The sequence below is a fragment of the Dipodomys ordii genome, unplaced genomic scaffold (assembly GCF_000151885.1).
Source record: "Dipodomys ordii isolate 6190 unplaced genomic scaffold, Dord_2.0 Scaffold187, whole genome shotgun sequence".
Taxonomy (NCBI): domain Eukaryota; kingdom Metazoa; phylum Chordata; class Mammalia; order Rodentia; family Heteromyidae; genus Dipodomys; species Dipodomys ordii.
Window position 1 is genome coordinate 2,255,174 of NW_012267403.1, and position 20,082 is coordinate 2,275,255.

Consider the following 20,082-nt stretch of genomic DNA (forward strand, 5'->3'; position numbering starts at 1 on the left):
TTAAAATTCCAGACTCCTGTCTCACCCTACATTTTTAGGGCCCTTAAAAATAATTTCTACCACTGAGCTAACACATTCAGCCTGCGAATTTCTTCAATGGGACTGTTTGAATCGCTTGCAGTCTTTGGCTGGCCACGGAGGGACCTTGCATTCTCAAGCCTGCTTAGCAAAAGCTCAAGCAGCAGAACAGAAATGCAGCCCACCCCCCTTGTAATTCCTCTGGAGATCCAAACCGGGATTTGGAACACACCCGGATATGGTCAAAGAACCATCCCAGGTTTTGTGCCAAACCGGGGCCCCGGAACAGGACATTCCAGTAGTTTTGGTTTCAGGAAAAGAGGGCACCCAGCACTGTCCCCTCCCCCACCCAGTCACCCCCAGTAACCCTGCCAGACGGGAGCCCCGGAGGATTTAATTCATGAGGAAGTCCCGGTAACCCAGGATACTGAGTACACAGGGCTGGCAGGCGCAGGCCGGGGTCTGCAGTTCAGCACAGTGGGCCGCTGACATGAGTATGGAATGAAGGGTTTTCTCTGGCAAAGGTAAGCTTTCTCTTCTCTTTCCAAACCGCATCACCTGGCTTTCTAGGCAAACCTTTATTCAGCTGGTTGCTGGAGAGCTCTAGGAGGCTTAGACTCAGTGGCCATGGCTGAGAAGTTTCAGGAAGTCTGGTCGGTGCACTGGGAAGTTACAGGAGCCCACAGGCTCCTTTTGTTCCCTGTCGCCAAAATAGCTAGGATCACACTGGCTGCATGGTTTCCAGGATGATCCTAGGTCTGAGTGTAGTTCGCTTGTCCTGTAGAAACAGCTTGCTCATGTGTCCCCCATGTTGCAGAGGCTTTTTGCGTGAAGATTACATAAATGGAGAACTCCGACCCTTAACAGCAGCCAGGTTTGGATTCCTATTTTGAGGCAAAGTTAGCACAGAGTAAGCAAGTAAGTGAAAGCTGAGCTAAGCAAAAAATTTGAAGATAAGGACTCTTCTTTAAACAGGGTTTAGATTCTGGCATGATTTTGAACAAACCCCTTCCCTTCTGTCTGTTTTCTACATATTAGTAATGATGGTTTGTAAAAGTTTTATAGATGTGAGTCTACAATATATTCAATTTATCATTACTGATTATCAGTTGTATGCCAAACAAGCCCTTCGTGAGGCAGAAATATCCATTATTTGTGTTTGATATTGTAAATAATCCTGTGAAATAAATACCCCAATTTTGGCATGAGAAAATTGAGCACAGGTACTTGGAAATAATTTCTTGAAAGCCTTGTCATACCTGTTATAAGGTTAGGTTTGAATCAAGGTCTTTGACTTCACTATGTTTCCTACCACAAGGTAAAGAAAGAGCAACAACAACAACAAAACCCCTAAGACTTTGTACAAGTACTGAAATACTGTTTTAATGACTAAATCCCAAGAAAGCAGTGGAGTGAAAATGTTCATCTTGCCAGAGGCTTCTGTTAGGAAATCTAGTGAGATGTTGGAGGTTGGCTACAGGGCAGCTCAGTATTTTGTGGCTCAGATAAGTGGTCTTTATCTGGGTGAACTTTTTCGTCCTTGTCTAGCTGACTTTAAAAGGGAGATGGGGTGAGGGAGAGCATTATTACATTAAAGGAACAACTTGCTAATTCTCAGGAATGCAAATTAGCTGAGGAGACCCAGGTGATCTTGGGGTGACCTGAAGGTAAGGTAAGGTAGAGGAGGCTTGACTTATGGTACCTCACCTTCTCTGGTTAAACTAAGGTCTTAGTGTACATGAATTAAACTGTGCCTAATTCCTCGTGGCCCAGAAACTCTATCTTTTCCTACCTGTGAATAGTTCTGTCTGACTTCCTTCTTATTTTTTGTACGTTTTTGATCGTAAAAATGCTGTACAGAGGGGTTACAGTTACATGAGCAAGGTAATGAGTACATTTCCTATTGAGCATTGTTGCCTCCTCCTTTGTTTTCCCCCTACCATCCCTTCCCTCCCACCTCCAAACTTACCCTCCCCCTCCCCCAGCCAAAGTTGTAAAGTTCTCTTTCAACATAGTGTTTTGTATATCTCACTGTTACAATGGATCAATATGCATCCTTATTTAAGCATTTTGTTTTTTCCCTTCCCCTCCCCAAATTACAGAAGTGTATATACAAGATGCAGGGCACCAACATCAAATACAGTGAAAAAAGGGGTTATACCATGGGGGAGGAACATACAAAGCAACAAAAAAAATCACATGGTACAGTATAAATACATTAAAAACAATAACAAGAACGAAAAAAGATATTTGTGTCCCTATCTTGGGGTTCATTTTGCTTAACACCAACGTATATGGTCATATGTACATAGCTTTTAGCCTTTTCTGTTTGTTCTACACATGTACTAGTTATTGCAAATAAGAGAAACCATGGGACCTATGTTTCTTTGGGCCTGGCTTACTTCATTTAATATATTTTTTTTCCAAGTCTTTCCATTTCCTGACAAATGAGGCAATGTCATCCTTTCTGATGGAGGCATAGAATTCTATTATACATACATACATATATACATATATATATATATATATATATCACATTTTCTTGATCCATTCATCTACTGAGGGGCATCTAGGTTGCTTCCATATCTTAGCTATGGTAAATAATGCTGCAATAAATATAGTTGTACTGGTAGCCTTAGTTTGGCCTTTGTGATCGTTTGGGTAAATGCCCAAACTTCCTTCTCATTTTTAAAATTTTCCTGTTCATCTCTTTTCTTGGCCACCTTTCTCCTTTTTTGCTCATGTTCGCTCTTTCATTTCTGTCTCTTTTTTTTCTCTTCTGTTCTTTTCTTTTCTCTTATCAGTCTGGTTCTTCTCTGTGGGCTCAGCAGAGACAAACCTCCTTGCTTAAGTGAAAATTTACACTAGGATTTCTTATCCTTCATTTCAGTTGATCTTCATAGCAAACTAATGCAGGACCCAAGGCAGAAATTAACACCATTCAACAGATGAGAAAACTTAGGTTCTGGAAGTTAGGTGACTTGCTGAAAGTAGTGTAATGAGTAAAAGATGTGCTTTTCTGATGCATGAATCCTTTCCACTTAAGAATGAAATAATCAAGTGGTTTTAAACACAGATTATGGGTTCTCCTTTATTCTGCTCTTCAAGTATTCTATAAAACCAAAGTAAACAACATGAATAGCCATGACAAATTATTCCTGGGGCTGGGGGAAGAAAGAAAGGAAGTTGGTAATTAGAAGGAATGAAAACTAGTATTTATCAGGTGCCTACTCATTCCAAGTTGCTACATAACATTACACCATTTAAACAATGGAAAACGTGCTTACACCTAAATTTTTCTGACTTCAAGTTCTCATTCCTTACATTGAGCCATGTTACTTCCAAGGAGAGACTTTTGTATGCATGAACAAGTGCCCCTGTGTTTGGAATGTGTCACTGTGTATTGGAACTTCAGAATGTATATGTTATGACTATCCATAAAATGATAAAGCCTTGAGATGCAGGTACAGCTCAGTGGTAGAGCACTTCTCTAGCATGCAGTACATGACAGTTGTCAAATCCATAGCCTACTAAAAGAAAAATAGAAACAAATAAGGAAAGATGGAAAGAAGGAAGGGAAGGTGGGAGGAAGCTTTATGATCATAGTATGTTTCTTTTTGTGTATCCCAGTACTAGGGCTTGAACTCATGGCCTCATGCTCTCTGGATGATGGCTGGTGCACTACCACTGGAGCCATATCTCCACTTCCGGATTTTTGCTGGTTAAGTAGAGATGAAGAGTCTCTGGATTTTTCTGCCCAATATGGCTTTGAAATTCCATCCTCAACTCTCAGCCCTGAGATAGGTTTATATGTATGAGCCACTAGCAACAGAGTGGCATGTTTCATTTATAAAATTATTTCCTAATTGGTAATACTAAAATAATAATAAGCTGAGCACCAGTCACTCATGTCTGTAATCCTAGCTATTCAGGAGGCTGAGATCTGAGTATCCTGGATCAAAACCAGCAGGAAAAAAAGTATGAGACTCTTATTTTCAATTAACCACCAAAAAGCTGGAAGTTGAACTGTGACGCAAGTAGTAGAATGCTACCCTTGAGCAAAAAATCTCAGACCCTGAGTTCAAGCCCCAGGACTGGCAATATTGATAAAGTAATAAGAGCCACATTTTGAAATCTATGAGGCAGCTAATAATATTAAAGGTAAAGACTATGGATAGAGAAATGAAACAATTTCCCAGGTCATACAGCTGGAATAGGGGAGCCAGGATTCTTTTAGTAAGTGTGATTCCCAAAGCTGTGCCCTGGATGCAAAATGCAGAAGCAATGCTTATCTCACAAGATTTTGAGAATCAAATAAAATGGCAGATATGAAAAACACACTGTGAGAACTGCTAGGTGAAAACCAGGTAACATTGTTGCTCAGTTTCTGGAGCGTTAGCCCTTTGAACCATTAGTCACCACTTCAGTGTTTTAATGCTCATTCATTGTAGGCTAAAGGTTTGTACTAGTCTCTCCTGAGAACATTTCCAAGCTTACCTTTATTAGTAGAATTTTAAAGCTCTTATTGGAGGATAGTATTCTCTCTAGAAAAATCAGATCAAGGCACAACTGCCTTGCTGATACTTCTTTGAGGACCTTTGGAGGAGGTGCACCTGAATTCAGATTTGCAGTAAACAAAGGATACTCCCTTCCTGTTGAAGGTTCCAAGGAATTGATATTTGTGATACCATATTTGAAACTATAGATAGGTGTATATGAGTGGCCCTGTGTTTTATTACAGGATATGAGTATTGGAATAGTGAGAGAGCTGGAATGAGTTTTTTTTGTTTACTTTTTGAGATAGAGTCTTGCTGTGTAGCTTAGGCTAGCCTTGATCTTGCAATCCTTCTGCCAGTTCCTGAGTTCTGGGAATACAGGCAAGGACCATCACACCCAGCTGGAATGATTCATTCATAGTTCTTTATATATGAACTTTGTGTAGTTATGCATTTATGTGTTTTGTCAGATTATCAAAATTCCATGACTCCCAAAAGATAAGAAATATATATTCTATCTATATGTGTTCCATTACTTTAGAGAGTAGATACAAGCCCTTCAAGGTAAAGAAACTCACCCAAAGTCACTCTTTAAACCAATGGCAGAATTTGAATTAGAACCAGCTAGTGGTTTATTTGGTGGTATGAATTTCATTTGGTCTTAGATGTTGACATATTTTGAGAAAAATGTAAATTGCATGCACTACCATTTTTTGTATATTGAATACTTGGAATGCATTCTCTTTGTTTCAAAAAAATTCAAATTTGAATTACTAAAAAAAAAAAAAAAGAACCAGCTAGTGGGGAAAGGCATGCTTATGCCTCTTCTACTGTACTTTAGCAGTTGCTGCTAGGACCCACCTTCTGGCCCTTCTCCACCCTGGCTGGACCCTTGTTTTAAAATAAGTTTTTAATTGTGAAAATTCTGTACAGAGGGGTTACAGTTATGTGAGCAAGGTAATGAGTATAGCATTGTTGCCTCCTCCTTTGTTTTTCCCCTCCCATACCTTCCCTCCCCACCTTCCTGACTCCTCCTCCCCCCACCAAGTTGTAAAGTTCGTTTTCAACATAGTGTCTTGTACATCTCATTGTTACAATGGGTCAACCTGTATTCCTATTTAAACATTTTGCTTTTTCCCTTCCCCTTCCCAAATTTGACTGACATCAAATACAGTGAAAACAGGGGTTATACAATGGGGGAGGAACATACAAAGCAACAAAAAATTCACACCTGGCTGGACCTTTATGGCATAAAATCCACCCTGAAAGCATTTTCAATGTGGGAAGTAAAGACAATATACCAGCCAGATACTGGTGGCCCAAATCTGTGATTCTAGCTACATCTCAGGAGGCTGAGATCTAAGCCAGCCCAGGAAGGAAAGTCCAAGAGACTTATCTACAATAAACTACCAAAAAAGCCAGAAGTGGAACTGTGGCTAAAGTGATAAAGTGCTAGCCTTGAGTAAAAGAAGCTCAGGAATAGTGCACAGGCCCTGAGTTCAAGCCCAGGACCAGCACACGGACACAAAAAGACAATATACTAGGCAGCCCAGAAATGTAACAGTACTACAATGTCTGATTTGGAGAGGTGGCCTTCTGGAGTTGATAGGATTTAAGTTAGCCCTTGGAGGAGAAGTACAGAAAGAAAAGGTTTTCATGGGAGATAGTAAAAGTAAAGGAATCAACTTACAGGAGAAAAAAGAGGATGAAGGAAATCAGTTGACTCTACTATATTCCAAACACTGATATGATTGGTGCACTTTCATTTCAGTTTTTTAAAATTTATTTCTCCAAGGCTATTATCATACTCACTTTACAGATGACAAAACAATTTCTGAGGTGTGAGTAAAACTCAAGGCTACACAAGTGATCAATGGGAGAGCCAGGTTTTAAAATCAAGATCCCTCTAGTATCAGGACTTTCTCCAAAATGTGTGTGTGTGTGTGTGTGTGTGTGTGTGTGTGTGTGTGTGTGTATGTATGTATGTTCATATGTATGTATATATGTATGTATGTTTGTTTGTTTGTATATGTGTATGTATGTATGCATGTCTGAATGTATGTATGTAGATTTGGGATTAAATACGTGAATGATTGTTGTGCAGGTAGAAGCCTGAGTGATTGTAAGGAAGTCTATAGGTTTTGTCTTTTTGTATTCACAGTAATATCTAGGATTTTCTTATAGGTGAGTCTGCATATCCTTTTTTTCTTTTGCCAATACTGGGGGTTAAACTCAAGACTTTGCTGTTGCTCAGCCGGCACTTGGCACCACTTGAGGCATGCCTCCATAGAGCCCCACTTTTTGCTGATTATTTTGGAGAGAGAATCTCTTCAACTTTTATCCTTGAGCTGGCTTCAAATCTCAGACTCCTGAATAGCTGTGGTTTCAAGTGTGAGCCACTGGTGCCTGGTATATCTATTCATTTCTTTAATTTTTTCTGTAGTACTGAGTATTGCATTTAAAATTTTGATCAATAGCCTGTATTTCATGCCCTTTAATTGAATATGTAAGGAAATAAATTATATAAATCACTGAACATATTATTTATGTGTGGTGTTTAATGAATAGTAGCTGTCATCAGCATCCCCGTTGTCTCTATCTATATATGTTTGAGGACATGCTGGTTTCTTTTTTCTCTCACATTTTTTTTGCTGGTCCTTGGACTTGAACTCAGGACCTGGGCTCTTTCCCTGAGTCTCTTTGTGATCAAGGCTAATGCTCTACTACTTGAGCCACAAAGCCACTTCAAGCTTTTTCGTTTATGTGGCTCTGAGGGCTTCATGCACGCTATCCAAGCATTTTACCACTAAGCCACATTCCCATCCTCATTGGTTTCATTTTTAACTTATGTTTTTTATTATCTTTAGGTGGTTGTACAAATGAATTACCATTCACCAAATCAGTTTATAAGTCCAATGCACCTTGATCAATAATATGCCAGTTTCTAAGGTGATCATAATCATGTATAATTACATGTGGTTTTTCCTAGTTATAGCTGTAGCTGTGGGCCTGTGCATATTTTCTATGTGCATCCACATAAGTGTGTAAATATGTTTGGGGGAAGGTAGATATAACAGTGATAAAAATCATAGGTGCCAGGGTCACATTTCCTGGGATCAAATCGCAGCTCTACTGATTGTTAACTAGATGGCCTTGGGCAAATTAATTTACACACCTGTTCTGCAATTTCAGCACTGTAATATGGGGATAATAATGGTGTCTACTTCCTAGACTGATTCTGAGGATTAAATGATTTAATCTGTGCAAGACACTTAGAACAGCACACTCCTTGGATGCACAATAAGTGCTGATTTATTATTATTATGAAGGCCATTAAGGCTCTGAGAGGCAGTGGTTGTATGAATGCAAATGTTGGTATCCATGCCTCTAAGAACGTGTGTGCCAATGTATGCAAATGTGTGTATTTGTGTTTATGTAATGTTTGTGTTTCTGATCTTACTGTGTATGGTTACAGCAGAGTGCCTCATGCCAGCCCCAGAAAGCCTAATTTCCTGATTATTATTCTGAAATGAGAAGTTACAAATTTGGGTCTGATGATAATTTAGAGTTAGACCTGTGAAATGGGTTTGTACATAGTCTTGAGGACCATTATAGAACATTTCTTCTGAAAAGTTCAAAATACTTTCCTCACAAACTCATTGTTTTATTGTTAGCTTTTTGAAATATAACATGCATGTAAAAAGTATATAAATCCTAAGTAATACAGTGCAGTGTATTTTCAGAAACTGACCACACCCATGTATCTGGCATGTAGATCAAGAAAGAACAGTCTGTCTTCCCTTCTTAGTCATTGATCTATACCACCAGGATCAATGTGGTCCTAACTGATTTGAGGGGCCCTTATTCATGAGCTGCCCTCCCACCCATGTCGCTCCTTCTTGTTTTGTGTGTATGCTGCTACTGAGGCTTGAACTCAATATTCGGACACTGTCCCTTAGCTTTTATGCCCAAAGCTGGTGTTCTACCATTTGAGCTATACCTCCACTTCAAGCTTTTTGCTGGTTAATTGGAGATAAAAGTCTCAAAGACTTTCTGCCCAGGCTGGCTTCTAACTGCCATGCTCAGAGCTCAGCTTTCTGAGTAGCTAGGATAACAGATGTGAGCCACTTGTGCTAGGCTCTGTTCTCACTTCTAATAGTAGGATTACTTTTCTCTGATGTTTTACTTCACATAAATTAAATTAAACAATACGCATACGTTCATAGTTGGTTTTCATCTGTAGCCTCACATTTGTGAGGCCTATCCATACTGTTGTGCATAGCCATAGATTGTTCTTTATCATTGTTGTGTAGAATTTCGCTATATGAGGAAAATTTAATTTACTCATCCATTTGAGTATCCATGGACATTTTGGGTGACTCCATTTTGAGTGTATGTATATCCCAGTAAATGTCTTTTGATGAATTATAATTTCTTTCTAAACCAGTTTTTAGGTGATGGGAGGTGGCAGCACTGAGTCTCCTTCTTTGCCTACAGGAAAACGAGCAAGAAAAGTGAGTTGCTTTAGGCACCAAGTGAGTCAGTGTGACATAATCAGCCTTCTGCTACCTGTTTCCTGATTTTTAGCCCAGACTGCATTCTTTCTCCTATACAGCTGAAGGAACAGGATACAAATTTCTCTTCTGAAGGAAGTGATCACATAATTATCAGTACAGGTAATTTAACTTTGCCTTCCAAAGTCCTGTGGGTGGAGATCATTAAACACTTGCTGAACCAAAAGAAATCTGGTAGGTGGAGAAAATGTGCTGATGGGGTTTTGCTTTTTCAGCCACTACATCAGGCTTTGGCCTCTGCAGTATTCCACATGCAAGTAATGTCCCTTTGTTCTCTTTTTCTCATTTCAGCAGATTCCGTTTGCCTATTTCTCAGTGTTATGTGGGCCATGGAGCCAGTCCACTTTCTCTGGGCACTGCTATTTATGCAGTCCTTATGGCCGCTACTGACTGATGGGGCAACTCGAGTCTACTACCTGGGCATCCGGGATGTGTACTGGAACTATGCTCCCAAGGGAAGGAATGTCATCACAAACCAGCCTCTGGAAAGTGACACGTAGGTTTAATCTCATTTGGTATTAGTGCTGAAGTTGGATAAGGGTACTCTTAAAGTTAGGAAGTAGCCTCTTCTCTTTTTTTTTGTATGTTACTATATGGTCTTGAACTCAGACTTTCTTTTCTTAATGTTTGGCCTTTTTTTTTGCCAAAATCTGGCACTTTACCACTTGATCCACTGCTCTCCTTCTGGCTTTTTGGTGGTTAATTGGAATAAAAGAGTTTCATGGTACTACAACCCTCAGATTTTGGCTTCCTGAGTAGCTAAGATTATAAGCACAAGTCGCCAGCACCTGGATAGCAGTAGCCTTTTGATGATTCTTTCCCAGAGTGTGGTTACAGCCAGCTCCCAATTTCTGTCCCAGATTTCTCTTCTTTCATAAATCAGCAGGTTTCCTAGGAAGACGGCTGCTTGACTTAGAAGCTAACATCACATAGGGTATCTGTCCACACTGAAGTGCTGTAGTGCTTTTACAGTCTTAAAGACAATTCCATATTTTCTTGATTCCAGGATGGTATCTACAATGTTGATTAAATAACAATTGTTTAGCTTATAAAAACCATGATGTATGGATAGTGTTTAAAAGATGTGTGTAGTGGAACTATGCATGCATTGTCTGATACAACTACCTTGATTTTAGATATTTGAAAAGTTGAACAGGTAACTTGAGTCATAGAAGTAAGTAATGACAGTAATGGCTATCATTTAGTAATACTATATGGTAAGTACCATAGAAATTACAAACTTTATTCCTATAAAATATCTAGGAAGTGAACATGAATATCCTTAGTTTTAAATTTTTAGAGTTGAGGATCAAACCACAGACCTTGCATAGATCAAGCATGTGCTCTACCATTGATATTTACAGCTACTCCATGTTCCAGATGAGAAAAACTGAGACTCCTGGAGATCAAGTGACTTATCCAAGTTCCCATAGCTTGTATATGCAAGAGCTAGGATTTGAACCTGGGTAATATGAACGCAAAGCTTGTACTATTATCACCATTGTGCTGCTCACAGTATTCACCTTACTTGATCTTTAAAACTTGGTACTCCATAAATTCCTGTGGAATAAATGAATGAATTAAATAAATGCATTAAAAGAATCTTTTGTGCCACATGCCAGTAGCTCACACCTGTAATCCTAGTTATTCAGGAGGCTGAGATCTGAGGATTTTAGCTTGAAGCCAGCGCAGGCAGGAAAGTCCCTGAGACTCTTATCCCCAGTTAAGCACCAGAAACATACAAGTGGAGCTGTGGCTCAAGTGGTAGACCATTAGTCTTGAGCAAAAAAGCTAAGAGACAGAACCCATGCTTGACTTCAAGCCTTAGTACAAGCATGCATGAAAAGAAAAATCTTTGTGATAATGACTCAGTTTATCTCTCCAAAGCCTCAGAGTATTCCACAGTTGGTTGTATCATCTCTAGGAATAATTATAGTAAGAATAACATCTCTTTTTTTCCCCTCCTCCCACCTTAGAGTGCTGAGGATCAAACCAAGGCCTCATACATGCTAAGCGAACACACTACCATTTAGCTCTGTGTCTAGCCCAAGCACTATTTTGTTATTGACAGAAACTATCCATGTTGTTTGAATCAGAGTCCTTATATTAAAATTAACTTTGAAGGAATATTTTAATTATCTCCTTTCTTAATTCTTTGAAATAAATCAGCATTTACTGATAAAATTATCCTAAGTTCTTTATATATTTAAATATTCCGTTTTTGTTTCCTGTGATTCTGGGAATCAAGCCTAGGGCCTCTTCCATTCTTAGCATGCAGTCTGTCCCTGGGCTCTACCTCCAGCCCGCCCTACATTGCAATTCTTTTAGTCACCAGTAACAACTGTCTGAGTTATTATGTCCATTTTCCAGATGGGGAGAATGTGCAGAGAAGTAAAGTAACTTGCTCTACATCCCACACATTTGGAAGTGGCAGAGTTGACATTTAATTCTTGGTGGCCTGGCTCCAGATGCTGTGGTTATAACCACTACCTATAGTTGGTATTACAACAGGATGATGCCAAAGCCACAACAAAAAAAAGAGTCAGTACTCAGTTTCCTTTTCCCACTTACTATATATTGGATTGAAGCATTTGAAACTGGCTTTATGGAGATTCAACATGTTCAATATATAAAATTTTATTTGTTTTAATGTACTATCTCCTACTCCCTTTTGTGTCAGTACAGGCTTGAACTCAGGGCCCTGTGCTCATGCTTGGAATTTTGCTCAAGACTATCATAATTGCTGGTAAGACTGTCATGGATTTTCTTGCCCAGGTTTGCTTTAATCCTTAGTCCTCAGATCTCACCCTCCTTAGTAGCTAGGATTATAGGCCTGAGCCACCTGTCTCCCCATTGTCAAACCATAAAACCTAAAGCTTTTGTGTTTTCATGAGCATATTGTCATTTCCTAAACCATGATGTTTTGTCCTGAACCATGAGGACACATTTTTGTCAACTTCCTCTGGAAAAGAGACTTTTTGTAGTTTGAAAATAGTAGAAAAATTAGAATTCTTTTCTTTATTTTGTCCCAGAGTGGCTTCCAGCTTTTTAAAGTCTGACAAGAACCGGATAGGAAGCAGCTATAAGAAGACCATCTATAAGGAATACAGAGACAACACATATACTGAAGAAGTGGCCCAGCCTGCCTGGTTGGGCTTCCTGGGGCCTGTGTTACAGGCTGAGGTGGGGGATGTCATCCTCGTTCATCTGAAAAATTTTGCCACTCGTCCCTATACCATTCATCCTCATGGTGTTTTCTATGAGAAGGACTCAGAAGGTAAAAGACCCTATTCTTTTTTCTCTTTTACTAACACATTTTTTTCTAATATCACTTTTCCTTTACTACTGCCTTAGAAAGAAGAACTGGAAGAAAAAATAACAGTTTTTACAGGTCAGGGTCTTTCTATGTATCCCAGGCTGGCCTCAGATTCATAATCCTACTGCCTTAGACTCCTCAGTGCTGGGATTACAGGTATACACCACTAGGCCTAACCAAGAAAAGGATTTGTTTATGTATTTATTGTGCCAGTACTAGGGCTTGAACTCAAAGCCTTCAAAGTGTTTTTCCTTAGTGTTTTTGCTTGAGTCTGATGGTCTGTCAGTTAAACCATGCCTTTACTTCCGGCTTTTTACTGGTTGAGGATGAGTCTCAGAGATTTTTTTCTGCTGTAGCTGGTTTTGCACTGCATTCCTCAGATCTAAGCATCTTCAGTATTTAGAATCACAGGTGTGAGCCACCAGTGCCCAGCAAGAACAGCTTTTTAAAAATATATTTTCCTTGAGTTAGTGAAGACTTTAGTCAGAGTAAGCACAACTGAGTTCTGGTATCAGTTCTGTTTTTCATATACTATATGATTGGGGCAAGTCACTGATCTTTATCAGGAATGTGAAGATACAATTCACTTTGTACCACAAGGAACTATTTGACATTTCCATTGAATATTTGAATATGCTTTGAAAAGGAAAGTGTGTTATGAATGTAAGGTGGTATTATGCCACAATCTTACAAAAAATTCCATGCCTGTAACCCTAGCTATTCTGAAGGCTGAAAAATGAGGATCATAGTTTGAAGCCAGCCCTGGGCAGGAAAGTCCCTGAGATACTTACCATCTAAACAAGCTGGAAGTGGAATTGTGGTTCACATGGTAAAGCACTGGCCTTGAGCAAAGTAGCTCAGGGACAGAGCACAGGCTCTGGGATCAAGTCTCAGACACACACACACACACACACACACACACACACACACACACACACACACACACACACACACCACAACATTTTGTTTTTCTTAAGGGGCATTATGCCAGACATTGGTGGCTCATACCTATAACCTAAGCTACTTGGGAGGCTGAAATCTGAGGATTGAGGGTGGAATCCAGCTGGCAGGAAATTCTGTGAGACTTTTATCTCCAATTATTGAGCAAAAAGCCAATACTGGAGCTGTGGCTTAACTGGTAGTTAGGGCTGCTAGCCTTGAGCAAAAAAGCTCAGGGACAGTGCGCAAGCATTGAGTCTAAGCCGTTAGTACTAGCACACATACAAAGAAAAAGAAGGCATTTAGTTTACTTTTCTGGACTCCCTTTATTTCAGGCCCCTTGGCCTATAATACTTAAAATAGTAAGTGATGAAACTGAAGAAGGCAGTCAGAGCATCCTAGCTAATGATGAGGAAGCAGAGAAAGGGAAACTTTTATACACAGTTGTTGGAAGTGTAAAGTAATATAGTCATTACATAATTGTATGAAAGTTCCTCAATAAACTGGAAATAGAATTGTCCCCAATGTTACATATTTGCCTAAAGGAAATGAAATTAGCATGTTGAAGTGACACCAGGATGTCTGCAATACTAGTCACAATATTCAGAGTATTATATTCTCCTAAAGGTTCATCTGTACACAAGTAGGCAAAGAAAATTAGTATAGGCCTGGGGATGTGGGTATAGAGTGCTTGTGTAGCACATATAAGACTTTGGGGTCCATCTCCATGATTGAAAAAATGTGGTGTACATACACAATGGAATGCTATATACCCTCTATTTTTATTCCAGTGCTGGGGTTTAAGCTCAGGGGCTGGGCCCTAACCCTTAGCTTTTTATGCTCAAGACTGTTGCTCTACCAGATAGATGAGCCATAGGTTCACTTCTGGCTTTTGGTAGTTAATTTCAATCTTTAGATCAGTCTCCTGAGTAGGTAAGATTATGGGCATGAGCTTCCTCTGACTCTATTGATTGTTAAAAGGAATAAAATTACAGCTGGATGCCAGCTACACTATAGTGCCTGTAATCCTAGCTACTCAGGTGGCTGAGTTCTGAGGATCACAGTTCAAAGCCAGCCAGGGCTGGAAAGTCTGTGAGACTCTTAATCTCCAATAAACTAACCAGAAAAGGCTGGAAGTGGCTCTGTGGTAGAGCACTGGCCTTGAGTACAAAAAGGCTCAGGGACAGTGCCTAGGCCCTGAGTGGCTCATGTAATCCTAGGTACTCAGGAGGCTGAGATCTGAGATTTGCTGTTCCAAACCAGACTAGGCAGGAAAGTGTGAGAGTCTTACCTATAATTAATTACCAAAACCCAGAAGTGGAGCTGTAGCTCCACTTGGCAATTAGTAGCCTCAAGTAGTAGAGTGATAGCTTTGATCTGAAAAGCTGTGGGATGGTTCCTAGGCTTTTTCCCAAGACCAGCACACACACACACAACATAGATTAACCAGGGGATGTTGTGTTATTTTAAATAACTCAGACACAGAAAGATAAACATCATATGATTTCACTGGTGCAGAATCTATAACATGCTGATTTCATGAGAAAGATTACTCAACTGCAACATTGGCACAATCAGATAAGAAGAACAAGTTCTGGTGTTATATGACATAACCAGGTGAATATGCTCAATAATTATGCATCATGTATCTCAAACTAGTGGTTTGATGTAGTTATACACACCTATAATCAAATCCTAGCACTTCTCAGGCAGAAGGATCAGCCAGACTCAGATAGGAAGGCCTGGTCTCAAAACAGCAAGCAAAACATAGTTTGTAGAGAAAATTTGTTAAGTCAGGTGCAGGAGGCCCATGTCAGTGATCCTGGCTACCTCAGGACACTGGAATCTGAGGATCAGTTTGAAGCCAGCCCAGACAGGAAAGCCCAAGGACTATTATCTCTAATTAACCACTCAAAAAAACCTGGAAGTGGAGCTCTGGCTTAAGTGGCACAACACTAGCCTTGAGCAAAGTGCAGAGACAGCTCCCAAGCCCAGAGTTCAAATCCCAGGACCAACACTAAAAAAAAGAGTTAAAGGTAATAGATAAGGGACAAAGAAAGAAGACCTAGTTTGGCCATGAACTTCACATGACCTTGGGCTAGTTATGTCTCCATTTTCTCTTTAATGTGATTTTTAAGTTACCTTTAGACTAGAATTCTATGAATATTTTTTCTATAGCAGGTACTTGAAGGCAGTTTTTTTAAACATAGTATCATTCTGCAGAATGGCCTAGAACTCACCTTATAGTTTCACATACTAAATTATAGATCCTCTTTCTTCTGCTTTCCCAGTGCTAGGATTACAAATGCGTACCTCTCCTCCTGATTCAAAGGGAGAGAATGCTGTCTTTCCCTTTGCTTCCAGGGCACCAAATTTGTACTAGAGCACTGCAAGCGTAGTCCAAGTAACCTTTCACTTAGCCAGTTGGCTTACACCTCTCTGTTCATTGCTTTTTTTGTGTTTTTTTTTTTTTGTGCGTGTGTGCTGGTCCTGGGGCTTGGGTGCTGTCCCTGAGTGTTTGTCCTCAAGGCTAGAGCTCTATGACTTGTACCACAGCTCTATTTCTGGATTTGTGGTGGTTAACTGAAAATAAGAGTCTTGGACTTTCCTGCCCTGGCTGGCTTCTGTAAGGGTTGCCAAAAGGAAACTCCCATGGGGTTCAAGGGAAAAGAAAGAGAAAGAGAGGAGAGATGAAAAGGGGAGATAGAGAGCAGGGGGAGACAGAGGGATTAGAGAGAGGGGAAGAGGGGAGGAGAGAGAAGGCAAGAGACAGGGGAGAGAGAGAGACCAGAGGGAGAGGGGAAAGGGAGATCGGGGGAGAAAGGGGGGAAGACAGAGCAAGGAGAGCTATTAGGGACAGAAAGGGGACAGAGCAGAGAGTGGAGAAGGAAGATAGGGGAGAAAGAGGGAGAAAGGGAGGAGAGGGGAAAGTGGAGAGAGGGGAGAAGGGAGTGGGAGGGAGAGAGAGAGATCAAAGTGCAGATGGAGGCGTGTGGAGCAAGAGAGCTTATGTAGGGAGGAGAGAGATTATATAGGGGAGGGCACATGTGGAGGTAAACTCTGACCTCAGATCCTGGAAACCCAAATGGGAGAGAGGGGAGAGAGAAAGAGGGGAGAAAAGGGAGAGAGGAGAGAGAGAGATGAGGGAGAGGGGAGACAGAGACACAGAGAGAGACAGAGAGAGAGAAAAACTGCTATGTGCACAAGATGGAGGCATGTGGAGCAAAAGAGCTTATGTAAGGAGGAGAGAGATTGTATAGGGGAGGGCACATATGGAAGTGACCTCAGAGGATGAAGAAATGATCTTGGGAACCTTGCACTTCCCCCAAGCATGCCAAGAGGTGCTGGGTGGGGACTTCCAGGGAACCAAGGGAAGTGAGCATTTCTCCTGGGCAGACCTAACAGCTTCAAATGGAAAACCTCAGCCTTCTGAATAGCCAGGATTAAAAGTTCGATCCACCAGCTCTTTGCTCTCCACCTATTGGTGATGTGAAGTCTGGGATGAGAACACTATTGTGAACCTTAGAATCCTATGTTCCTCAAGAGTGGACTCAAGTATCCTATATGTCTGCCCTCTTTGGACTTCTTATCTGCCATGCTTCTTCTCATCTGAGTATTAGGAACATGTGATTTCATTTTTAGGATCCCTATATCCAGATGGCTCTTCTGGACACTTGAAAGCTGATGATTCTGTTCCCCCGGGAGGCATCCATATCTATAATTGGACTGTTCCAGAAGGCCACGCACCTACTAGTGCTGACCCAGCGTGCCTCACCTGGATCTACCATTCTCATGTAGATGCTCCACGAGACATTGCCACTGGTCTCATTGGACCCCTCATCACCTGTAAAAGAGGTACAGTCTCCAAGAATGAGCTATGCTATGTAGTTTGGGTTATCTGGGGGAAGGAGTCATATAGTTAAACTACTTTCATATTGGGCAACAGCTGGAGGACTGTTAATTGAGTATCCTTGTTTGTTAGCAAGGAAAACCCTGTCAAACTCCCTGTGTGGGGCTTGAACTCTGGGCCTGAGTACTGTTCCTCAGCTCTGCAGCTCAAGGTTAGCACTCTACCACTTGAACTACACTGCCACTTCTGGTTTTCTGGTGGTTAATTGGAGATAAGAGAGTCTCACAGACTTTCTTGCCCGGGCTGACTTTGAACCATGATCTCGGCCTCAGATCTCAGCCTCCTGAGTAGCTAGGATTACAGGCGTAAGCCACTGGTACCTGGCTGTACCATTTTTTTTCTTATTTCATTACCTTTTCTTATTTAAACGTAAGACAAAATGAAAAACCATACAAATATTTTTCTGTTTTCTTTGTCTGTGACTATGTTTCTCAGGGCCTGAATGCAATCCCTTAGCTTTTCTGCTCAAGGTTGGTACTCTACCACTTGAGGCACAGCTCCTATTTTCTTACTTCTTATTTTACTTTTGAGACTTAAATTTTGTCATGCACCTAAGTGCTTGTGGTGCACATCTGTAGTATTAGCCACTCAGAGTGCTGAGATCTGAGAACTATACATCAAAGCCAGCCTGGGCAGAAGAAAAGTCAGTGAGACTCTTATCTGCAATGAACTACTCCCAAAAGTAGAAGTGGAGCTGTGGTTCAAAAGATAAGAGTACTAATGTTGAGCAAAAAAGCTCGGGGACAGTACCCAGTTCAAGCCTAATGACTTGCACCAAAAACAAAAACCAAAACAAAAAATAACCAACATTGTTATGCTGGATGGCAGATCACTTTGAAGTGAGGCATATGGTATGGATTTAGGTATGGATTGAGAGTCCTGCCACCAAGTTTAGCAGAGGATTGAAAACTGAACTTGGGATGAGATATACTCAAGGAGTCATTAATTAGTCATGCCTGAAGATCACAGTGTTGCAGGTATGTGGCTAGGTTCAAGTACTAGGTTGAAGGCAGGCAAGGACAGTGGGAAGGAAATACTCTAGGTCTTATATGTTCCCACCTTTAAGTCATGGGTTCAAATGTATTGTTTCATCTAGAAAGTTAAGAAGTGAGAAGTAGTATAAGGAGCCCCATCTGCTTTTCTGTTGCTGACAGATTTTTAAAGCTCCCTCTCCTTTCTTTCTATTCATTGTTAGGTGGCCCCTTGGAGCTTATATTGCTAAGGAAAGGACACTCCCAGGGGTACCATTCTTTTCTTTTTTATTGTTAAATAGTTTCCCACAGAGGTTTCAGTTTAATATAAGTTTATAAATACAGTATATCCTGATCAATTTTGCCCCTTTCATCATTTTCTCTCATCTCTACCAACCCCACTCATCGTCTTGAGTTAGCTGGTTCTATTTTCACATAGGTATGTTGAATACATTGAATACTATGACTGTTATCCAACTCTTTCTACCTCTATTCATCTGCCCCTCTCACACTCTCACCTTTCCAACCCATGGTTGGTGCATATTTTGATAAACTATAAGCTAGTTGTTCAAAGGAGTTGTACCATTGGAATCTTCCTCACTCCAAGTATACTATACTTTAGCTAATATGTTTGTGTTATATATTCATGTGATCCTATGTATGTTTTTATATATGTTCATAATTTATTAAGGGTACCTTTCATGTGTTCCCTAGGAACCTTGAATGGAAACTTTCCTCCTCGGCGTCAAGATGTAGACCATAATTTCTTTCTGCTCTTCAGTGTGGTAGATGAGAACCTTAGCTGGCATCTTGATGAGAATATAGTTACTTACTGCAAAGATCCTGCCTCAGTGGACAAAGAAGATGAAGCCTTTCAGGAAAGCAACAGGATGCATGGTGAGCTAGGAGAAAGTAATCACATTCTGACTGTGGACCTTGGTCGAGAGTTTCCCCTAGACCCAGTATTGGGTGGGTGTTTTCACATAACTAGTCCTTTTGATATGTATAAGGATCCAAACTCAGTGACATTTCTGTTTTATTTTGTGAGGACACAGATTTTCAAGATTATGGATCAGTAAGTGGTACAGCTAAAATTTTAGCCCTTGCTTTTGCTTTAAAAATGATGCAGACTGAATTATCTAACTCTGGAAAGAAATGGATGCTTTCCAGTTATCCTGCTTATAGGCTTCCTATAGTACATTTGGTTTATGTCTATATTAAATAAATTAAAAACAAAGTAAAGGCACAGAAGCCCCAAGGCATGAGCAGAGAACTGGTGTTTTTTGAAATAGAAATAAGTTGATTTTGTTTTTATTAATGAAGGAAGTAATTTGCTTACCTTTGTCAACAGGGGTAGGCTCAAAGTCAGACAGCCCCAAGGATTGCTGAAAGCTCAGAGGGAAGACATAAAATATGATTTATACAGCTCAAATTTCTCTTAGGTTTTATAACAATTGATTATGATAGCTGAAGTGATTAGTCAACTAGTGTGACATTTGTCCTGTGGAAACTTCTGAAGGAAACCAGCCAGATAGGAAAGATGAGTCTGCAAAATAACCCCATTCCCCAGTGAGTTTCTCTGATTTCTGGTTTTCAACATTGACTTTACCACATAATAACTCTGTGGTCTTCAGAGTGAACTAATTTCACCTTTCTGACCCTAACTTTTCTCATTAAAAAAAAAAAAACAAGACCAATGGTATTTGCCTATTTCCCAGAGCTATTTGTAAATTTAAATGAGAGAATGTCTAGTCAGCTCCTAGAGAGTCATCCCTGAAATCATAGCTGCTCAGGGGGATGAGATCTGAGGATCACAGTTCAAAGCCATCCTGAACAGAAAAGTCCCTGAGATTCTCAT

At 40.3% G+C, this 20,082-nt stretch overlaps 1 protein-coding gene across 1 annotated transcript in view; it reads left to right on the top strand.

Annotated features, from left to right (window-relative positions):
* Positions 1-296: 296 nt before the first annotated feature.
* Heph (hephaestin) overlaps positions 297-20,082 on the top strand; it is an 82,938-nt gene continuing 63,152 nt past the window's right edge. Inside the window, exons 1-5 of the mRNA XM_013034291.1 lie at positions 297-542; positions 9,405-9,584; positions 12,121-12,365; positions 16,986-17,198; positions 18,939-19,121. Coding sequence (XP_012889745.1) covers positions 520-542; positions 9,405-9,584; positions 12,121-12,365; positions 16,986-17,198; positions 18,939-19,121 — 844 coding nt within the window. The 5' untranslated portion in view covers positions 297-519. The remainder of the gene's footprint in view (positions 543-9,404; positions 9,585-12,120; positions 12,366-16,985; positions 17,199-18,938; positions 19,122-20,082) is intronic.